This window comes from Manduca sexta, chromosome 21 (assembly GCF_014839805.1).
Source record: "Manduca sexta isolate Smith_Timp_Sample1 chromosome 21, JHU_Msex_v1.0, whole genome shotgun sequence".
Lineage (NCBI taxonomy): Eukaryota > Metazoa > Arthropoda > Insecta > Lepidoptera > Sphingidae > Manduca > Manduca sexta.
The window spans coordinates 11,773,534-11,794,744 of record NC_051135.1 but is presented as its reverse complement, the minus strand read 5'-3'; the positions used below and the strand labels follow the sequence as shown (position 1 = coordinate 11,794,744).

Sequence of the window (21,211 nt, the reverse complement as noted above, 5' to 3'; positions counted from 1 at the left end):
TCGGGATATTCATATTGTGACACACAATCACTCTTTGTATCTACTGTGTGGAAGCACCCTAAATGAGAATGTTAATAATGGGATTTTGAAATGTCTTCATTTCACTTCGATCAAGTATTTGATTATGTTCAGGTTATATTATTGATAACGTAACAGAGGAGTTATAAGTGTGAAATATAAAAATAAGTGCATGTAATTAAAATAAGAAAACTTGAATAGTTAATATCAAAAAAGTGAAGTTAGAATAATCAAAGAAACCAAAATGATTCTAAGATCAATAAATTTTTATTTATTATTATTATTTTATTTTGTGGCTCCCGAAGACAATTTTGTATACGAATACAACCCCAGTAATTTTAAGTATCAGATCGAGGAAATGGATGGAAATTTTATCATGTTTTATGCTCCCTGGTAAGTGAAACACGCGCGAAACTTCATATTTGATTAGTACGAACCAATATTGCTGTATATTCTTATAAAAATAAACGTAATTGAATGACATCCTTGACTTTTATCAAGTCACATTTACCTTACAGCGTACTGGGTAATATGTAATTAGTATGGCATTGTTAGAGATATTTTCACTGTTCACTTTGCTATAATATGCCAAAATAATTTAATATAGTATTCCCAAGATGCCATTGTACTTTTCCAGTTCATTTAGGAAATTTGAAAATGGAACACAATTTGTCTTTTTTTCTAACACTGGCTTTTGTTTCATCTATATGAGAGTTATTCTGAATTAGGTCAATAGTTGTAATGCTCTTTGAGTTAATATAAAATAATGTCCTGTGGTATTTAAAAAAAATGTACCTTTCTGTAAGTAAAATAGTTTTTATATTCCTTTGTTAGTTCTAGCAATACTTCCTACAAACAATTGCACAAACTTTACTTCAATATAGTGATTATGAGTAGTCTTATCAATGATTTATTTAGATGAATGTCATCTTGCTTTATCTTTTTCTAGAGTATCATCATTTTCATCTTTTCTTTAAAAACATTTCATATAATATGTACATATCACTTGGAAATTGTAAAGTTTACACAGTTTGCCAGTTGGTAAGTATACACTGTAAATTGACATGCTTCTTAAATTAATTCACATTCAGTGAAGAAAACAAAACACAATACCTACAGTATATATTTCATGGTAAATTTTATTACTAAAACTAATTACTAGTATTACTAAATACTTATATAGTTTTTTGATTGCTGTGAATGTCGAGACAAGCATGACGTTTGCCTGACGGTAAGCGATACAACCGCCAATAAACAGTAGAAACACCATCCAACACTTTGAAATACGAAATATTGTTTGGTATTTGGTTATAAGGACATACTATATTTCTGTGGAAACGGTTGCTATTGGGTCCTGTATACACTTTCTAATGATGGTATGAAACTGCTTGTAGGTGTCGCCACTGTACAGAGTTCCACCCGACCTGGTCCGAGTTGGCGGAGCTTGTGAACACAAAAGACTCTAAATTCGCCATAGCACAGATTGATTGCACATTGCATGCTAAGTTGTGTCATGATAATGATATTACAGGTAATTTATAAACTATTATAATTAAATTATTATGTTTTTGGAAAATTATTAAAGATTCTGTTTAGTGTTTGTGAAATATTCTATTTTCATTATCATAATTTTTTTCTCTTAATTTTATAGTATTTGTAGCGGAGCTACAGCATTATTATTACGGCCGGTCAGGCGCAACATCTGCCTGACTGGGAATCTTCCCCTTCCATAGAGGAACGTAACCATCTGTTCCTTTATAGTGGCGTTAACCTTTACACCGCTACATATTTTTAATTTTGTTTTTTTTTTTTTTAAATTACTCTCTTTAGTGTCTGCCTTATAAAATTGTATCATAATTGTTACTCGTACTGTGTGAATGTTGTACATACCTTTAATGGGCATGTGCATCGGAATTGTTTTTGTATAATAATGTTATTTGTAATTTATTAATGCATATGCTGCTGGTGTGTCATTAAATAAAAATAAAATAATTAAATTATATGACCCATTTAAAAAAGGAAATCAAGCATTGTGATTTTTTTTATTTTTAATTAAATCATAAGAATTTGTCATGTTTGCAGGATATCCAACATTACTGTATTTCCACAAGAACACATTCACACCAGTGGAGTATAAAGGGACCAGAGATTTGCCTTCACTGACACTGTTTTTAAGTGAAGTATTCACAATGAAAACAGAGGTAAGAATTTAAAGTAGGTGGATTATAATTATATTACACACACATTCACACCTTTTATTAGCACAACTTTTCTCCATGTGTATTCCATCCCAGTATACATACTTATTTTACACATCGACAGTCCCTACGTAAAGTAATTTACAAAATTACATTTTGCAGATTCAATACTTTACGTAGGGACCGTCGACATTTACATATTATTGTTAATCTCGTCTAATATTACCCACATTTGAAATGCCTGGTGGAAAAAAATATGAAAGTCTAATCATGAAAGAGAATTATAATTATAAAGAGTATTAATAACAATATAAGCACAATTTTATAATTCCCTAATTTATTAAAATTAGTCTTAGAGAAGGCGTGCAGCGGCGATAAAAAATATCGACATAAAAAACTGCATACCCTAATCTTACTATAAAATCGTATTAGAACAAAAAAAAATATATCTTTGATTGTTGAAAAAAAAAACCAGACACTTTATTTTATAAATACATCCAAAATGGCCCAACATACATAATATAAATAGATTGTAAAATGTAATTTCAGGGCAGAGAAGACAAACAAACTAGTGAAGTTAAAGTGTACAGCGGCATGGCATACCTCAACGACCTAAACATTGAGAAGTCATTGTCTAAGGGACAGCATTTTGTTATGTTCTACGCACCGTGGTGCAAATCGTCACAGGTAAAAAGAGTACTTACTAATCCTTTAAGTACAAAAAATATAATTAGTCGACTTAAAATTCGCATAAGCCAAATAGTCATATTAGAATGGTACTTGTTTAGGCTTGTATATGTTGCTTGATGACTATTTTGATTCTCATCTAAGTTATTTCTAAACAATTAAAACAGACAAACTTTCAAAACTATTTTACTTACTAACTCAATAATAAGTATGAATTTCTTACTTTTTAAATGTATTTTAAGATATTTTATCCCTATTTTACCCATCGTTTGTAATTCAGAAACTGGCGCCGATATGGGCCCAACTGGCGGTGCATTACGCGCACAATGATTACCTGCAGATCGGCAAGGTGAACTGCATGGACAGCGATATCACTTGCAAGAATTTCGACATCAAACAATATCCTTACCTCATGTGGATTGTTAATGGAAGAGTTGTAAGTTCGTACATAAATATCATATCATGTTAGTAATGCTTTAACGATGATTATAGGCTCGTATAGATGGCAGTAAACATTTTTGGAGCTTAATTATGGAGGCAATGAGATAGCTATGAGATGCAATGGTGTGTTTCGCCAAGATCGTGCTTAACACTAACTTATTAAGCCTTTTATTTTCTTGCCTATATACTGTGAAATTAGGCATATTAAGAAAGTTTGATATACTTACGAAATATTATTGGTATTGCTTTGATTCTATTAATTAATAACATGATCACACTTAGACACTAGACATTTCATGAAAGAATCCGGCTCGAAGGATCAATTTTTTTTTTTGGAACTGATTGATTATTACAAATTAATTCTTGTTACGATAAGAGCTAAATCTAATGTTTTTATGCGTTTGTGAGTGTATATGCGGTTGTAGCGTACAGTAACTGCACATAAAAATACCTATATCAATATTTATTTTACAGATGGGTATCGCTGAAGGTGATAGTCTTGAGAACCTTAAAGCATACGTAGACACGATGCTCCTCACAGAGAACCATGATCCGGATAAATTTATGAAGAAGAAGAAAGCGTTACCAGTCGCTCGGATATCAGAGGAAACATTCGAAACATTCTTAGAGAAGGAGCTTGTATTCATCAATTTCTTTGCACCTTGGTTAATACACTTTATGAAAACTTGCTAACATTATAAACAATCCCCCTTATTCATGAACTTTATTTATCTAAGCTCTATCCTTGCAACAGTAGATAAGTCTATTACTCAGTGTCGACGGCATGGCAGCTTTCGCAGTGCGTAGACACTGGGCCGTTGTGATTGGCTCATATTGAGATACAACTTGAACTAGTTGGCTGTCAGATAAACAAAGCTGAACAAACATCGAGCTGTCAGATAAACAAAGCTGAGAAACAGACTTATTATCACAGCAATGCTTTGTCCTTAGATAAATAACGTCTATGAATAACTTTCCTTCTACTTTCAACATTAACTACACATGTTTATTTTAAAAAAATGTGTAGTAGATAAGTTGCCTAAATTTGTTTTTATAAGAAATACAAACGGTATGGATACAATTTGATAGTAAAAAATATTTCAACCTACATTTAATTTAATTTATTGGTGAATAATAAGTATGTAATTAATACGAACGTAATACAATGCAGTAACAAAAGTTATTTTACAGGTGTGCACATTGTATGCAATTGAGTCCATTGTGGATGAAATTGGGCGAGAAATTTCAAAATGAGACTCGTGTTTTGATTGCGGATGTTGATTGCGTTCAATCAAAACCAATTTGCGAGATGGAAAAGGTAGATATTGAAATAATATTATGTTAAATGCAACCACGATCATAAAATGGTTTGGCTAATGCAACAATAAATTATTGATATGAAACTAGGTACCTTTTCTAGCAACTTAACTTTTTATTAGAGAAATAAAATTACTACTTAATCGCAGAAATTAAGAACGAAATACATTATTGAAATAAGAATGCTACAGAAAACAAATGCACCAATATTATATTAACTTTCTGATTAATTTTATCCTGAGATTAAATCAATCGTAATAAATATTTTGAATTCTAATTGGTCAATTTTAATTGGCGACACAAAGGAAGTAATTACGATCGTTTATTGATTTTGGCTGTTATTTACAATCTGTTTTCTAATAATATTTCTATTTACCATCCTGTGCAGATCAATGGCTTGCCAACATTAATTCTTTACAAACAGAAGAAGATTGTAAGCATGGAACATGGCGGACAACCATTAGAGAGCTTAATTAGCCTAGTGACCGAACATCTAGAAGATACAGTCAAAATACCCAGAATAGAAGAAGAAGATGATGACATTTTAAAAACCAAAGACGAATTGTAGGATAATGTATTAAATAAATTATTGTTTATTTATATTTGTTTTGTTGCACTTTACTGTATTCCGATCAGTGTCAATACTCTATTAGTTTATAATTGAAGTAGGTTCTAAGAGTAAAGATTACAATAAAGGAAAGAGATAATTTAGTACATGTTCTAAATTCAAAATGAGATTGATTGATTAATGAATCATCATCTCATAGGTCATAGCTTAGTATCAAAATAATATTGGGAATAACTTTCAGAATATCTGGCAGAAATAGGCTCAATAAAGGGAAGCTTGCTTGTTAAACCTTTAGATACCATTCCACATGTGTTAAGTAACAGATACAATAAAACAACAAAATCAATAACCTTACCTTTATTAAATAATTTTAGACTATAGTCATATTTGAACTTACAAGCACAATCAAAAACTTAGTGACTTGATTTTTAGGTGCTGTCTAAAATAGCTCATGAAATAAAACAAAACAATTATGAACCATTCTTGTTCATTACGCCCTGGTAGAATGCTCCATCTGCTTGTGTCGCCTGCCTGTTGATCTGCCTGTGACGCTCTCTGGAGACAATTTCCTCGATAACCTCACCATCTCCCTTTATTAATCTGAAAACAAGCCACAACTGAGAGACAGCAATGTTGTCTTATTTTAAGCAGTGGCATTTCAATGATACAGTTTAGATGAAAGAATCTCCATGTATATAGGAATTGCCAGTGCTTATGGGGTTAGTAACAGTTATAAGGGAATTTTAATAATGTATGATGCATAGACCTTTGGGGATGTTTTAGTAGTATATTATACACAATATGTATCCTATGTTCATATATTATGAGTATCATTATACGATGATGCTTTCATTACATAAAAAACTCATTATTTTATTTATGAGGAAGTAAATTTCTTGAAGTGTTCCATTAATTAACTTATTTGTCTATATTAAAACACTGTTCCCTTTGCCTAAATTAAACAAAAACATGTTAGTATGCCCTACAAAACAATCTAGTAGGACCTGTAAATGTTCCTCAAATATCAGCTATTTAACAATGTTAGTAAGTTCTCAAGCTGCCAAAAGCGAATGACCTGAGTGCGTAACATTCAGAATGATAGGATAACCTGTGGCGGCCCGTCTCCTCATCTAGCACTCTTCTAACAACACTCTGCCTTTTCTCCCACTCTTCCTTGGTCATTGGAGCCATTGCCTTAGACTTTTCCATTAATTCTGAAATTACAGTTTATTTGTTTTTACTGTTTCGTTTTATAAGTCTGTAACTGTAGGCAAATGTTAGCTAAATTATAAGCACCGCCACCTAGCAAGCTTTGATAGAATCCAAAATGATTATTGAATAATTAATTTATTTTCAATGTAAGCCCCCAAAGATAAAATATTAATTGATAATATACTACGATATTCATAGAAATATCAGGTGTATTAGACATTATCGACAACTTGTAAATTACGAGAGACAATTAAATAAATATTTGAACTGTAGAAAGAAATTTTTCTTATGAATAACTGTATTTTTATTTTGTCTCTCATTCAATTATCACAATATATTTTCATTTACGTACCAAGAGGAATATCGGTGGATGGTTGTTGTTCATTTCTGTCACTGTTCTCTTCGCCACTGCCGCTGGCACTCCCATTACCACTACCACTACCACTGCTGCTACCACTGTCACTCTTGCGGTTTTCGATTTTTTCCTTGCGTTTCCTCTTCAGCCGTCTCTTTTCCTCTTTCAGTCTCCTTTTCAAAACCTTTTCAGTCTTCTTTTGCTCCTTCTTAAGCTTTTTCTTTAGTTTTTTCAATTTCTTTTTTTCTTTTTCCGAGTCTGAGCTTGTCGAACCGGAGCTGTCTTCCGATTCCGACTTCCGTCGTTTTTTCGCCTTTTCTTTCCCCATATTGTTAGATTTTATCCAGCAATACTTGACATTGATTATTTTAGTTTCAGTAATGCTTCTTGCGTGCTGTGCACTACTAGAATATAGAATTAGAGACCAATAGAAAAATTGCCCGATATGTCACTTGAGTTTGACAATTATGATGAGTAACTTCAGAACTGTATTTTCCTCTCAGAATTTCCTTTTCACTGGAAGGATTTTTTTTATAGAATTAATATATATTATAACTATATATGTGAACAACCTGTAATTTTAATTTATTTATTACATCTTCAGTTCATTTTGCGTAGCTACCGATGGCAAAGTGGTAAAACATGATAATATTATGTTTTTAGAATGATTCATGAATGGAAAGCAATAGGTGATTAAAAATGTTGTTACTTATAATATTAGTTTATGTCACGAGAAATTACTATTATATGTAGTTGCATACAATAGAATACTAATTATCTACATAGCATAGCTGAATTCGTGATCCGACGACGAATAGCAAGTCGAGGGAGACCCGATGAATAATTGAGACAATTCCACGCATGCGTGACACGCCGCGGCGGAGACAGCCCCAGGGGCATCTAGTTGCTTTCAGTGCGCCCTCTGCAGAAATACTTTGTTAAATAAATTTATAAATTAGATATCACCGGCGAACGAAATGTACACTTAGTTGGGCGTCGTATTAGTCGTCAGGAGTAGTTGCGTCGCATATTACATAGTGCGTATGATGCAGGCCGGTGGGCCGGATAGTACGGCGGTGTCGGAGGCGCCGAGCAGCGGCAGCGAGGAATCCGACTGCGAACCAGGCCCAGAGCCTGACGCGGATGCCGCTCTCACTGAAGAATGGGCTAGGGAACTACTTTCGGGTGCGGGCGTGGTCGGCGCCAGTGAGGTATTGTAATATCTGCCTTAATATCCATATTTAACAATACATTATTATTATACTAAGTGATCATTAAACTCACTTCTTTAATCACTTGTAGTAGATAATTAGGAAATTAGAAACTGTAACGTATTATTCAGTAGCACTGATCGTTGATACCGTGAAAATTTATCTATTTTAAATAGCGCTTCGACTTATTCTTTACCTATAGATTTTTTGAGGTGAACTTAGATTTTATTAACTTTTTTATTGATTTGTAAATAGCGTTTTTTTTATATTACAACTCCAAATCATCAATTAATGTAATAGATATATAATAACCATATATTTTATATTACAAAGAAAATGTTTTTCTTAATTCCCTAAATACAAAACAATTTTCATATAATAAAAACATTGTTTTCCCAATTTAAATATAGACAACACTTGGATATACTATAGATAGGTATCCATCTACTGGACTATTCAAATGTTTACGCAGCGAACATGCTGTTACTATAAATTCTTCAATTACTAAACATAAAATATAATCCAATAGGTTCGCGTGGAGTCACGTGCGGGGGTCGCAGGGGCCCTAAGCAGGGTCCTCGCAGTAACAGTGCGCTACGAGAGCAACGGTGAACGCCGAGCCTTACCACTTGTTGTCAAACTGCCGCCTAGAGACCCATTTGGCAGGCTTTTTGTGGCAGAAGCCCAGTTTGATACCAGAGAAATTCTGTTCTACACGGAACTGGCGCCGGTCCTCAACAAACTGGCCGAAGATGCCTTAGGCCCTGGATGTGGGCTGCCTATACCAAGATGCGTTAAAGCTAGACTGCCAGGTAGGGATTATACATCTATTTTTATATAATTGATTTCTATGTATTATCGAAATCGTACAGAGTAATAAAAATGTAAGTAGGTACATACTTAGTATAAAATAAATACTGTAAAAGAAGATACCAGTTTTTCGAACCTAATGTATTCATGATGGTATGTCAAGAGTAAACATAAAGCTATTCATTACTAAGCTAAAGTATTAACATATCAATATTCACAAAGAATCAATAAATAACAGTGTACACAGTATGTGACTGGTCATTATTGAATCATGTTTGAGTGTATAAATTCCCATAGTTTTCATTTGTAAGAGATCGAACCGTGCTTAGGCAATGTGTCTAGTCGGTTGTTTGTATGCAGTTCGTGTCGCGGATGTCCAGTCATTGACTCAAATTTATTTTTGTCTTCCCGCCAAGGTCTTTTACGATAACTGACGCAGAATTAAGAACCTCTATATACAGATATGTACAATATGACGGAATACTTAAATTTACGCTTCGCATATCGTCCACTCGGGGTTTGGAAGCAGTATCTTATAAGGTGCATAAATTTAAAAAAAAAGCTAATCAATTAAAAATTTCACTGTTCAAAATTGATTACTAACAAGTGCTACAGCAAAGAGAAATTGAACCGTCATGCCAATGTGATACCGATTTTTTGTAATAAAAACAATATCGGCAAATTCGCGCATCTTTTTTAATTAAGAAGATTAGCGTCATTCAAACAAGACAAAGAATAACGACTTTTATTCCATTATGATTAACTACTACTCCAACTCGGCGCCACTTGACTTTTCACCTCTATTGCGGGTTCGTCACATGACCTGTTTTCCAGATTCTTTTGTCGCAGTTCCGAAATCAGGTCATGTACATACGACCCCAGAATATAAAAGCAAGCATTTACTTTCATGTCTTAAATGGGATCATTAAAATGGCATTTAATGCAAACTGAATGCCAAATGGCGCGTGACTATTGCTAATCAGAAGGCGAGGACGTGCCTTGATTAATTATATAAATTTCTATGGATTATGAGACGTGAATCAGTAGTGACTTGTATGTGCTGTGCTATAACTTACAACTCGGTTTCTAATAAGAATAATAAAATTCGTTTTAAATGGCAGATTATGAACAGTGATGGCCGGAAAATCAAAACGTCTCAAAGGAAACGGTCACGATTGTTAGTTGATAAAGCCAAACTAAACAAATATGACGTTGGATTACATTCATAGAATTGCAAATTGTGTACTTAAATAATATCCTATAGGCATACATCTCTTTTTTTAATAAGGAAGTACACAAATATAGATAAGACATTACAAATATATTATTATGTTGTACAGATGTGCATTATCCGAGAGTATTAAAATTAATTTCTTTACAGATGAAATAGGAGGTGACAGCGAACTCGTCCTCGAAGATGTAACAGCCGCCGGATACGAGACTGCGGACTTCGCCGATGGTTTAACAGCTGATCGTGCAAAAGCAGCGCTGTATGCCGCAGCTCGGCTACACGCCCTCTCTCTTGCACTTCGTGAAAGAGAAGGGCCGCTAGACCAACGTTTCGACTTTCTGTTCCCTTGTGAAAGGGCAGCCGCAGGGTATCTTCGTCTGGTGAGACGAGGCCTTCCCCAACTGGAAGCTTTTCTGCGCGGTCGTCCCGACTGTACCGAAGAAGCCGCTGCTGTATCAGCCCTGAGTGCTCGTGCACCATCATTACTTGGCACTCTACTGAGACCAGCTGAACCAGCGCCCCTGGCCCACGCTGATTTCTGGAGCGGCAATCTTCTTTTCCGGGAAATAGATGGAGAGAGTGAATGTATTGCCCTCGATTGGCAAATGGTGTCTCTCGGAAGACCAATGGACGATGTAGCGCTACTTCTGCTGTCGTCACTAACACCTGAATTAAGAAGAAATGTAGGTGATACATTTATTGAGGAATACGGAGATCGGTTGGAGGCCGAATGTGCGAGATTGGGGGCCGAAGCCGCTGGAGCAGTAGTGCGACGCGGCCTAAAACCGGATTGGCCTCGAGCGGCGCTGAGGGCGCTGTTGCTGTGCGCAGGCAGTGTTGACGTGGCTCTAGGGGACCCCAGAGCTGAGAGGCGTCTCCTGGAAGCGGTCCGAGACCTTTACGCACAAGGCGTGCTCGCTCTCAAGCCCGACACCGAAGCGTGAAAATGTACAAAACGAACATGTGCCAAGAGCGTGCTGAATTCAAATCAACCGTTCTTTATTATTAACGAAGCAGTCCAATATAGATAACTTTTTGTTTTTATTATAATTTAAGCACAAATAGCAGTTTTAGTCGTGTAAAATTCGTTTGTATTAGTTACAACGTCGGGATTCGATGGAAGCCGTTGTGGACGTGCGGCGGCGTGGAGCCTAATTAAAGACTGAATTTACGTACAGACAATTTACGTATGTCTATATGAGATTAATCGTAACACGTGTTGTATCGTAAACCGTAGGTGTTAATTGCTCATCTTATCGACAGCTAGAAATTTATTGCGGTCTATTGACTATTAATAAAGCAAAAGATTAAATTATTGACGGTAATAAAGGTTGTTTTATTTTTACATGCTTACAATTTCACAGTATTTTAATGTTATGAATACTACTGCAATGCTCCGTGGTAACAATTAGCAAAATGAAATATAAATTTCATACAATCTACAATACTGATCAAACTGCACTGACCAATTAGACTTATAATATAGCACTTTCCATATATACTCTTTATATAATTCTTAATTATAATTCTCTTTTTATAGCACTGGCAAAATATATCAAAACATAAACCTATGCACGTATGTATATACCTATATACGTTAAGGAGGTACTACATCGGTTAGGTTACGTTAGGCAATGGGCAGTGCTGGGAAAGTGGTAACTACTTAGTGTATGTAAGTTGTTCACTGAAATTACGATAATCCTTATGTAATAGAAACGTGTCTTTTATAATACCTACCTATCTATCGATTGAAAAACCTGAAAAAAATCGAATCGATACTGGAATTTGAAGTTTGGACCTAGCGGTTCTTATTCCGAAATACGACGAAGCTGTTGCAAAACTCCAACACATGTCTGACTGCTTAGACTGCCTTGGTGGCGTAGTTGTAATTTGTATGTGATCCGAGTATGACTACGGCGCTTAGGTCCTGGGTTCGAATCCCGGCTCGGGCCAAAAACAATTATGACTGAATTTTATCATCATAAAAAATTACTCATTCGCAGCTCGAAGTCAGAAAGTTGGAGATGTGATACCTGTGATTACCTCACGCACAATGGTCCCGACTACTTTACGGGCTAAGTGCGGAAAAAAGAGCCCATAGCCATATTCCCCTTATCTCGAAAATCACGTAAAGGCGTTGGTCATGCGCTTCATCTTCTTCCAGTCATGTCAGATTGTTTTGCTGTGTGCATTTGTGCAATATTATATCTCCTGCGTACTTGGCAGATCTAGATAAGATGTACCGCCGTGGCCACAATTCGGCTAGGGGGGATTCACACATAGTGTCATAGCACAAGGGCTATCTTAGTATAAATTCTTAAAAATATTAAAGAAAAATTAATTAGTATCCGATAAGTATACTATAGCGATATTGTTATTTGTTAGTAAAATGTATGAGCTCAAATTTAGTGGAATAAAACCTGTTTTCTTGAGGTAATTTCAGTTATTCTGTATTTATGTATCAATATCCCATTTGAAAAGAAACATCCATTCCGATTTCCGAACGCAATACGCAAATGTCACATCTGTCAAAGTGCTGACCTTCAGCTTTCATAAATATTTGTAATGGTCTTTTTTCATTAAAAAATAGTGTTTTGGTTTATTTTTTGTTTAGTATTACGTAAATCATGGCTCAGCTGAACCATGTAACGGTGGAAATTGAGGAAGAGGAGGCCGAAGAGGTTACACCGAGGCATAACAATCTTCAGAGAGGTGACTCCGTAACCAGGCCTGCGGCACCTAATAGGAATAACCTAGGCCTTGGAGACCGACTAAACAGTGTATTTAGAGAGATTAGGCCACTTGTAGAACATGCACGGATGGTAATTATATAATTTTAATGGCTATTTATGATGTGTTGTGATTGCAATGCTTTTTTGCAATTTGTATTAGTCATGGTCTTCCGAAGTGATAAATGATAGTAACTCACGTTGTAATGACATTTCAAGTAGATACCGACTCGCTGCCTTTAATAATACTATTCATTAATTCTATAAAAATGATTTACATACATTTTTCATACATTTAGATTTCATAACATAAAGATTAGTTACTATAAAAAAAGGTTTATTTTAATAATTCTACTTAATTGTGTGTAGATTGTCTTAGATATGAATTAAAAGGCATACAAGTCTGTAGGATTTTTAATGATATGCAACAATATGTAGTTTGTTACTATTTGAAACAATAATTATTACAGCTGAAGATTTGTAATTTGAATCTGAAATGATTTCCATACTAAATAAGAAAACGGGATATAAATAATATACAAAACAATAAAAGTAATTACAGAATTAATTTTGATGTACTTAGAAATGCACTGCCTCATTGCTGTCAAAATACTAGGTTATAATTGATTGGTTTCTAATACAACCACAAAATTATAGGTATCTTCTAGGTAGTATGTGTCTTCTAGAATGAATCCAAATAGCATTAATTTGTATAAAAAGAATTATATAATCTAAAAATAATAATTTTGCAGGGCAACAATGCCAGGCTATCATTACCCACATGGTTACCGAGAAATCCACCGGGCACCCATCAAATTGTGGAGCTGGGCCTCCAGAGGCCACAGAGCTCCATAGCCCACGTTAACCTGGGCCCTAATGCCCAGACATACATTGTGACTGATAGAGTTCCACCTCCTGTGCAAAGAACACAGTCTGCAGGCAATGCTATGAGTAACAGTGCCTCGAATAACTCAAATTTATCAGATCAAGAAACAGAACATCCAGAGATCAATGTATCAGTAAATCCAGCCAATAATAACAATATAAGGGATAATGTTGATAATGATAGCCAAAGTGATGACGGGAGCCAGCAGGTAAATTTTATTTCTTTAATGTTTTGTATATAAATAATATGGAAAATAACTATAATTGTTCAGTACTAGCTGACCCGACAGACTTCCCGTCTTAGCTATGAATTTGCAGCACGCATTCTGTCAATCGCTGACAGTTATTTCAAACAATTTACAGTTTTTCTTATTATCCACGCATTTTTTTATAATTTTTCTTTCATAAGAACCTTCTCCTGACAATAACAAACACAAAAAAAAATTGTGAAATCGCTCCAGCCGTTTGCGCGTGATGGCGTGACCAAGGGAAATAGGGAATCATTTTTATATATATAGATAGATACTGTATTTTTATAACTCTTAGGGAGGTAGCCCTCAGTGGCTTTTTGTAGTGATACAGTAGTGATATTACAATAAAATGGCCACAATATAATCGCGAATCTGTAACTGGCACGATCAACCAATCCATGTCTAATTTTAGCACCCAACAGCTTAGTGCAATAAATTGCCTTGGCGACCTCACCTAACCAATTTTATAGCATGCACACTCTGAGGTCTCGGGTTCGATTTCCATGTAGACCAAAGTATCTGGTATAATTTTTATTTTCAATATGCCAATAAGCTCATCCCATTGTCACATTATGAGATGAAATATACAAGGCAAAAATTTGATGCGCTAATTACGCCTCTGCCTACCTCCGCTAGGATAAGAGGCGTAGATGTGTGTTAAATGGATAAGAGTTCAACAAAGGAGTTGTAAAATTGTATGTGTATTTTGATATATTTCCATATATCTGTTTCAGGTGGTGGATGTTAGGGCGACATTAAATTTCCTGATACGTTATGCTCCTTTCTACTTCCTTCTGTTCATAAAGTTCATGTATGACTGCCGTGAGGGAATATTCACATTCATTATACTGTTTTGTACATTCATACACTCCAACAGCCTTGTTAGAAGGTGCGTAAACATTGTTAGTTGAAAGATTTTAAATATGCTTTTCGATACATGAGAATGTATTTTCAGCATTGAGCTAATGACTAATGTTTCTGTCACTAAGTAGCACAATTGCATAGTTGCATAGTTTCAGTGTACAATTGCATTTACCTTTCTTATCATACTTTTTCCCACAATTTCAGAGAACATGGCAAGCAGATGAATAGGAGTATATTCTCGTTATTCAGTGAACTATTCTTCACCATAGTGTGCATTATAACAGTACACTGTCTATTTGGCCATGGTAAGCTGTTACCTAACGTGATAATGTTCCCTAACTACACAGAACTTGATATATCGGAGTTACTGTGGCTTGTGGTGCTCACTGATTTGATTGTGAAGATTATCACAGTGGATATCAAGATACTAGTCACGATAATGCCGGCGTGTATATTGCCTTTCCAGAAACGGGTGAGTGTTTCTATGAAAGTTAAGCTTGGTTCACACGAGATAATATTCTCGCAAGTCAGAGATGTGATTCTCAATTTTGCTTGTACTTGAATCTGATTAACTTTGTATTGCACTGACGCAAAATAATAGTTTACATAACATTATTTTTTTTTAAATTACTATATAGTTTTGTAACATTAAAAAAATATTCAAATATCCTTTTTTTAATAATGTATGAATTGTGCAACCGATCACAGGAGTATAAAATTTGAAATAACATTTATTCCAGGGCAAAGTGTATTTATTTACGGAAGCTGTGTCGCAACTGTACCGCTCGTTCATAACGATACAGCCGTGGATATTCTTTCTGATGCAATCGTACGAGGGCTCCGAGAAGATGGTCGGCATGTTCCTCACATCGGTTTACTTAATTGCTAAGGTGGTGGAAATTCTGGTCAGGCTTAGGCTTGTAAAGAATGCAACCTGGACCCTGCTACAGAGTGTGGTGAGTGATTTACACTTCTGGACTTTGAAATTTAGGTGTCTGTGTAGCATAATCTAAAAGCAATTATCAAACTGCAACTTTTGATAGCCTCAGTAGTATTAACAAGTGTATAAAGGTATTCATTGATAAAAGTTATTATGTATAGAATCCAGCTCCATCCGATTAAAATAATTTTCCCTGCATAAAGGTTTTTTTTTGTTTTTCCCCACTAAGCACTGTTTTCGAGATAAAATAATAATACTAATCAGGGACAATTCATCTCAACCTCTCCACCGGCTTGTGCATTTACATCTAACATCATTCATATTTATTCATAAACATTTGTATTATTTACAGAATCTCGGCACCAAACCCACCGGCGAACAGTTGCTGTCAGCAGGTGACTCCTGCCCGATATGTCATGACGATTATACTACACCTGTGCGGCTCGGGTGCAGTCACATTTTCTGTGAGCTTTGCATATCCGCCTGGCTCGACAGGGAGCACACCTGTCCTCTATGTCGGGCCAAAGTAGCAGACGAGCCCACCTGGAGGGATGGCTCCACTACATACAACTTTCAACTGCACTGACTGTAAACATACGGTTTAAATGGTTTTGCTAGCTATGACTGGAATGTAAGGAACGTGGTGGAATGATTGTCGAAGTAAGCTTTGTTGCGTGCATAGTGTACTAGTTTGTTTAATATTGTAAGATTATAGTGATAACGAAAGACTTGGATTCGTCGGTTAAAAATTCCAAAGTGGGTTTGTAGTATAGCGTTTGTCAATAATTTAGGATAACTTCATCGACAATGTAGTGTCACACTATCGATATTAAAAAAGTTTACAAAAATTTATATTTAATAAATAAATACAATTTCAATTTATTTTATATAAGTTCTCTTGAAGAAATAATGTTTAATGTTTTAGTTTCTAGAATATTATAACTTCCATGCTACAGCATATAACAAGATAGCTATAAAAGAGGGCGTGACTCGTGAGCTAGATCGACAGAAAGAGGCATTTATAGTCCGCGATCATCAGCAGTCCGTTAGTATCCACGTGTGCGACTGTTGACAGTTATATAAATATTTTATAAAAGCGTGCTGTATTATAACTCTATTCTTATGCGGCTACAATCTGTTTACGTTAAATAAAAATGTTCGAATTTGCTAGAAGACGTGTAGCTCTCTGATTAACCGTCTGTTGCTATAGCGTTATTGAAGCAATAAATTGTTTTTTTTAGGGTTAGTGTCGGTTTATGAGAATTAGGATTTCTAGTTGGACAAAAACGTAGGTAAGATCAAGAGCACTGAATAAAAAGTATCGAAATAGATATTATAGGAAGCATATAGAGCATCGATGATCCTTAATCTGTGCAGAATGCTAATTATTGAAATGTTTAATTGGTGACATGCTTATTGGCGCGTAAGTGCTAGACATCTATGGCTTGTTAGTGACAGGATGAAGAGCTTGGAGAGGTGCGAAGGTCTACGTTAATGATAACTACAGTATGGCCAATCAACCGGTTCATCTTATACGTCGGTACAATTTTGAAGTATGGAGGATGAATTTTGCCATGTTTATCGATATTATGTTTCGCCTACACTGTGCTAACCGTTAAATTTAATTGAGTATCTATGTCGAAAGATAAAATATTGATCGTAATTTATCATTCTTTTGCATATAAAAAAAAGATTTTCCAAATTAGTTCTGATTAGATGCAAATCATTTTGTAATGCAAAATAACCCGTCCTATAGAAGGTATTGTTTTATTTTCTTATTCGTAATTTCTATAGCAATACTTTGCGTATAAGTTTATGAAAAGTTAATAATTTTAAATATCGTGAATATTTTTTAAGGTATAGTTGTTTGAACATTCCTTATATGCATTATTTAATTAAGCTATCATCTATTTAATCATCATTTATCGAATAACGGTGGTTCTTTTTATCGATATATTATATGTATTTTTTACATCTAGTATTTAGACATTTATTTCCAAGAAACGCTTAAATAATTCACTGCAGATTTCTTTGTATAATTAAGTATATATTTGAAATTGTAGGTAGGCCGGTGAATGAATTGAATGTGAATCAATCGTAGTTGGTTGTGGATTGCTATTAATATGAATGGACGTAAGAAATGTTGTTATAGCCTTTAAATTATAATTGTTGTTGGTATTTTGAATAATCGATGATAATTCTATCATTCTTAAGGCTCTTAATGTAAAGTAACAAGTTTCTAAACGAAATAACTTTGTCTAATATTTTAAATACTGTCTCTTTCTGTACAAAATAAATAAACTGAAAAAAAAATAACATTATAGCGATTAGGTAAGACAATGATTATAATATTTATAAGTAAGGTGGTGAAAACACAAATTATTTATTAATGGTGTGATTTCTCTGCACTTTGCCTGCATCTCAGTGCTAAAATTATGGTAAAGATGATTAAAAATTACTTTTATTGTGGCAAATATTTATTAATTACTTATAATGGATTTCAAGTAGTAGTACATGAAAAAAAAAACAATAAGAACCAGACAAACTAGAAACTAATTACTAAATTTTTGTAAGTAAATTTGACTATAAAATTGTAAAAAAAATGTATAAAATTGGCTTAAAATATTAATAAATCATAAAACTATCTACAATAACATTTACCTTTCCAAATATAATACGGCCTAGGTAGGAATAATGCGGTGTAACTATGTTATATGTTATATTGTAAATATGTTAATTAAAACATGTACATAATAGACTACATTGCATCTTATTTTCCAATAAAATATGAACGTTGTTTCTCAGCTATACTCTTCTCGTTCAGTGATGCTTTTATCAGATTTATGTGTGCGATTGTCGAGTCTATTTTTCATTATTTTTTTGTCATAGTCAAGACGTGTGTCGCGTTCCTGGATCAGTCTGTGTTTTGGTGTCGACCAGGCCTGTATAATTGTGTTGACTGGCGAGGCATTGTCTCTCGCTAGTCAACAGCCTATGTGGATCCTACTTTAAGAACTACAGGTACGGTAGGGTATGAAAACATTCGATTGATTATAAAAATACATCAATATTTCCATTAAAACCTGTAATTCTATTACATATTAACAGGTATCATTTAACGCATTAGGTTTCTTGAATCAGATGTTAAGCATAAAGCTATTTATATGTTTCTTATAAAGGCTCAAATAATTTAGAGATATCACGATATTCTTATATGTTGTAAAAAGTACAATACGATAAAAAGAAATAAAAAAGAATTGTAGTGCTGTTAACTGTAAAATGTCTATCCCGAATTTTGTGCTTCTAATATAAGAATATTTTTTAAGCCAAATATTAACTATATGTAAGTGGATAATATACTTTAAGAGTGTTCTAAGAATAATGTGATAAAGCTGTTTCTTTTTATTAAAAAATGTATCAAAAGACTATTCTGTTATTATATTTCATTTATGCGAATAATTAATGCGTTTTATGAATATTATCCGATATGTTGTTATTGCACGTTAGAAAATATGCAAATGTTTAATAAATTATTATTCCTCATTCAGTTACAGTTTTGTGTTACTTTTCATACAATAACGAAATTAACTGAATATTCCACATTAAGATATTATATTTCCATGAATATTATATTCGGAGAGTAAAGTTTTATTTTATATAATCACAGTACATAGAGCTCTACGTCTCGTAATGTGTTATTGTTAAATCATTAAAGATACATATTTGCAAGCAAATATACTCACAGTGGGATTTCATGTTCGTTTTTAAGCGGCTGTCATGCTTACGTATTTCTGGTAGATATTATTTGTTTCAGTAATGGTGGTCCCTATATCTTATTAAATGATATTAAGTACATTAATATATTAGAATAATCTATATTTTTGGGACATTATTGTTTTTGTAAATATTGTAAGATATTGTTTAATACGTTTTCTTAGATATATATAACCGCGTACCTATTGCTTAATGTTTAACAGCATTTTGTAGAATAAAATTACAATTAATTGACAATATTGAAATTGCGTTTTAAGCGCATATAAAATATTTAACACGTAAATATTTAGAAATATATAGACGTGTCTTTATATTTTGTCAGTAAATTCAAATACCTTTGCGTTTGTTTTATATTAACTTTTATGTGCTGTATGCCAAATGAGTTGCTGAGATATTTTCATTTTATAAAACTTCGATCAATCCACTCCACTTTTGGAAGTTGGTTAAAAATTTTATAATTCCCTAAAAATATGAGAATTGAATTACTTGAATTAGCATTTCCGCTATTATCACCATTAATTCCATTAATATTGTGCATTTAGACGAATAGCGTAAGGTAACTTTGTTGTTTTTAAAATGTTTAATACCTAAAATATTTTGTTTGTAAAGGTAAGCAAAGAAAATTTATTGTGAATTTCAACTCTGTAAAAAACAAAGAATATAACCACTACGAAATAATTACATCTGCAGAGAAAATAAAGCCGGGACTACACAGAAAGAGTTTCTCGTACCATAGAGGCAATCTTATTATGCTCGTGCTCCAAATGCACAACAATAGCGTTAACGCCTGTAACCAAATGCGACTTAGTGTCTTAAAAAAGAATATGGCTACATTCATGAAGTTCTGCTCCAAAAGTTATAAATAATGATATAGCGCGTTAGACTTTGCACAAAACACTTTTGCCAACTATGTGTATTTACTGTTAAAACTGGTAGTTTAGACCCCATCTTTTAGCAGAGAATTATTTTTGGTGGCTGGTAGCTGTTGTTAGTGGATAGGTTTACAAAAGTTAGTGTAAAACCATCAAATATTTTAAGGTTATTATTTGAGAGCTGCTAAATACAATAGTAAAAAAAAAACGTAAATAGGAACTAATTGCAACGTCTGTGTAGATTTTACACCTATTTGAGCCTGTTATGTACCTGCATAACACAGGCAATGCGCGACGCGGCTCGGTGTGTTTGTACTACAAGTTTAACTCAACTAAAAATGCACAATACTCCTCTACCTGCACTGCACATGGCCGACAGTTTAGTGCCTTAATTGGACTATGCCATTATTATCGATTTTATTTTTCAAATGTGTTGAGTGGCGATAGACAACTCTGTTAATGTAGCTATGTTTTGTTTTAAGGCACTAAGTAAGGCGCCTTTGGACACAGATTAACACAAATATTAATGTAACTGCTAATTGGACTTGATTGAGTCTTTCCTTTCGACTATTTTATTGTTATAAGCGATTAAGCGTGATCAACTAAAAATAGTAACTTTGAGCATTTTTCGAAATATTCTCGTCTCTGTTGTGTGAGAAATATCACGTGTAAAAGCGTCTTTGTCTGTTTTTATGAAATGATTTATATATTTTTTGTTAATCTTATACGATATTATCGTTTTGTTTGTATTTAAAACACTGAAATAAATATTAATTACTGGTGACCAATTTTTTATTGTATCTGGTAACCATAGCTTTTAAATTTCACACTTTTTGTGTGGCATGTGA

The 21,211-nt window shown here is 33.9% G+C and overlaps 4 protein-coding genes across 4 annotated transcripts; 3 read left to right on the top strand and 1 right to left on the bottom strand.

Annotated features, from left to right (window-relative positions):
* The first annotated feature begins 100 nt into the window (after nt 1-100).
* Nucleotides 101-5,263, top strand: LOC115440166 (thioredoxin domain-containing protein 5 homolog). Its single transcript, XM_030164359.2, has 8 exons — nt 101-411; nt 1,413-1,549; nt 2,101-2,219; nt 2,766-2,903; nt 3,184-3,339; nt 3,819-4,009; nt 4,536-4,662; nt 5,050-5,263. Exons 1-8 carry the CDS (start codon nt 263-265, stop codon nt 5,227-5,229), a joined length of 1,197 nt encoding a protein of 398 aa, XP_030020219.1. The 5' UTR covers nt 101-262; the 3' UTR covers nt 5,230-5,263.
* Nucleotides 5,264-5,571: 308 nt separating this feature from the next.
* LOC115440165 (ADP-ribosylation factor-like protein 6-interacting protein 4) lies at nt 5,572-7,233 on the bottom strand. Its single transcript, XM_030164358.2, has 3 exons — nt 6,794-7,233; nt 6,338-6,443; nt 5,572-5,829 (listed from the first exon to the last, which is right to left on the bottom strand). Exons 1-3 carry the CDS (start codon nt 7,122-7,124, stop codon nt 5,700-5,702), a joined length of 567 nt encoding a protein of 188 aa, XP_030020218.2. The 5' UTR covers nt 7,125-7,233; the 3' UTR covers nt 5,572-5,699.
* Nucleotides 7,234-7,578: 345 nt separating this feature from the next.
* LOC115440177 lies at nt 7,579-11,377 on the top strand. Its single transcript, XM_030164374.2, has 3 exons — nt 7,579-8,007; nt 8,537-8,819; nt 10,199-11,377. The coding sequence occupies exons 1-3, from the start codon at nt 7,840-7,842 to the stop codon at nt 10,990-10,992; spliced, it is 1,245 nt and encodes a 414-aa protein (XP_030020234.1). The 5' UTR covers nt 7,579-7,839; the 3' UTR covers nt 10,993-11,377.
* A 1,181-nt stretch (nt 11,378-12,558) lies between these two features.
* On the top strand, nt 12,559-19,262 carry LOC115440164 (RING finger and transmembrane domain-containing protein 2). The gene is made up of 6 exons (XM_030164356.2): nt 12,559-12,870; nt 13,530-13,871; nt 14,648-14,802; nt 14,982-15,249; nt 15,518-15,733; nt 16,070-19,262. The coding sequence occupies exons 1-6, from the start codon at nt 12,676-12,678 to the stop codon at nt 16,301-16,303; spliced, it is 1,410 nt and encodes a 469-aa protein (XP_030020216.1). The 5' UTR covers nt 12,559-12,675; the 3' UTR covers nt 16,304-19,262.
* Nucleotides 19,263-21,211: the final 1,949 nt, after the last annotated feature.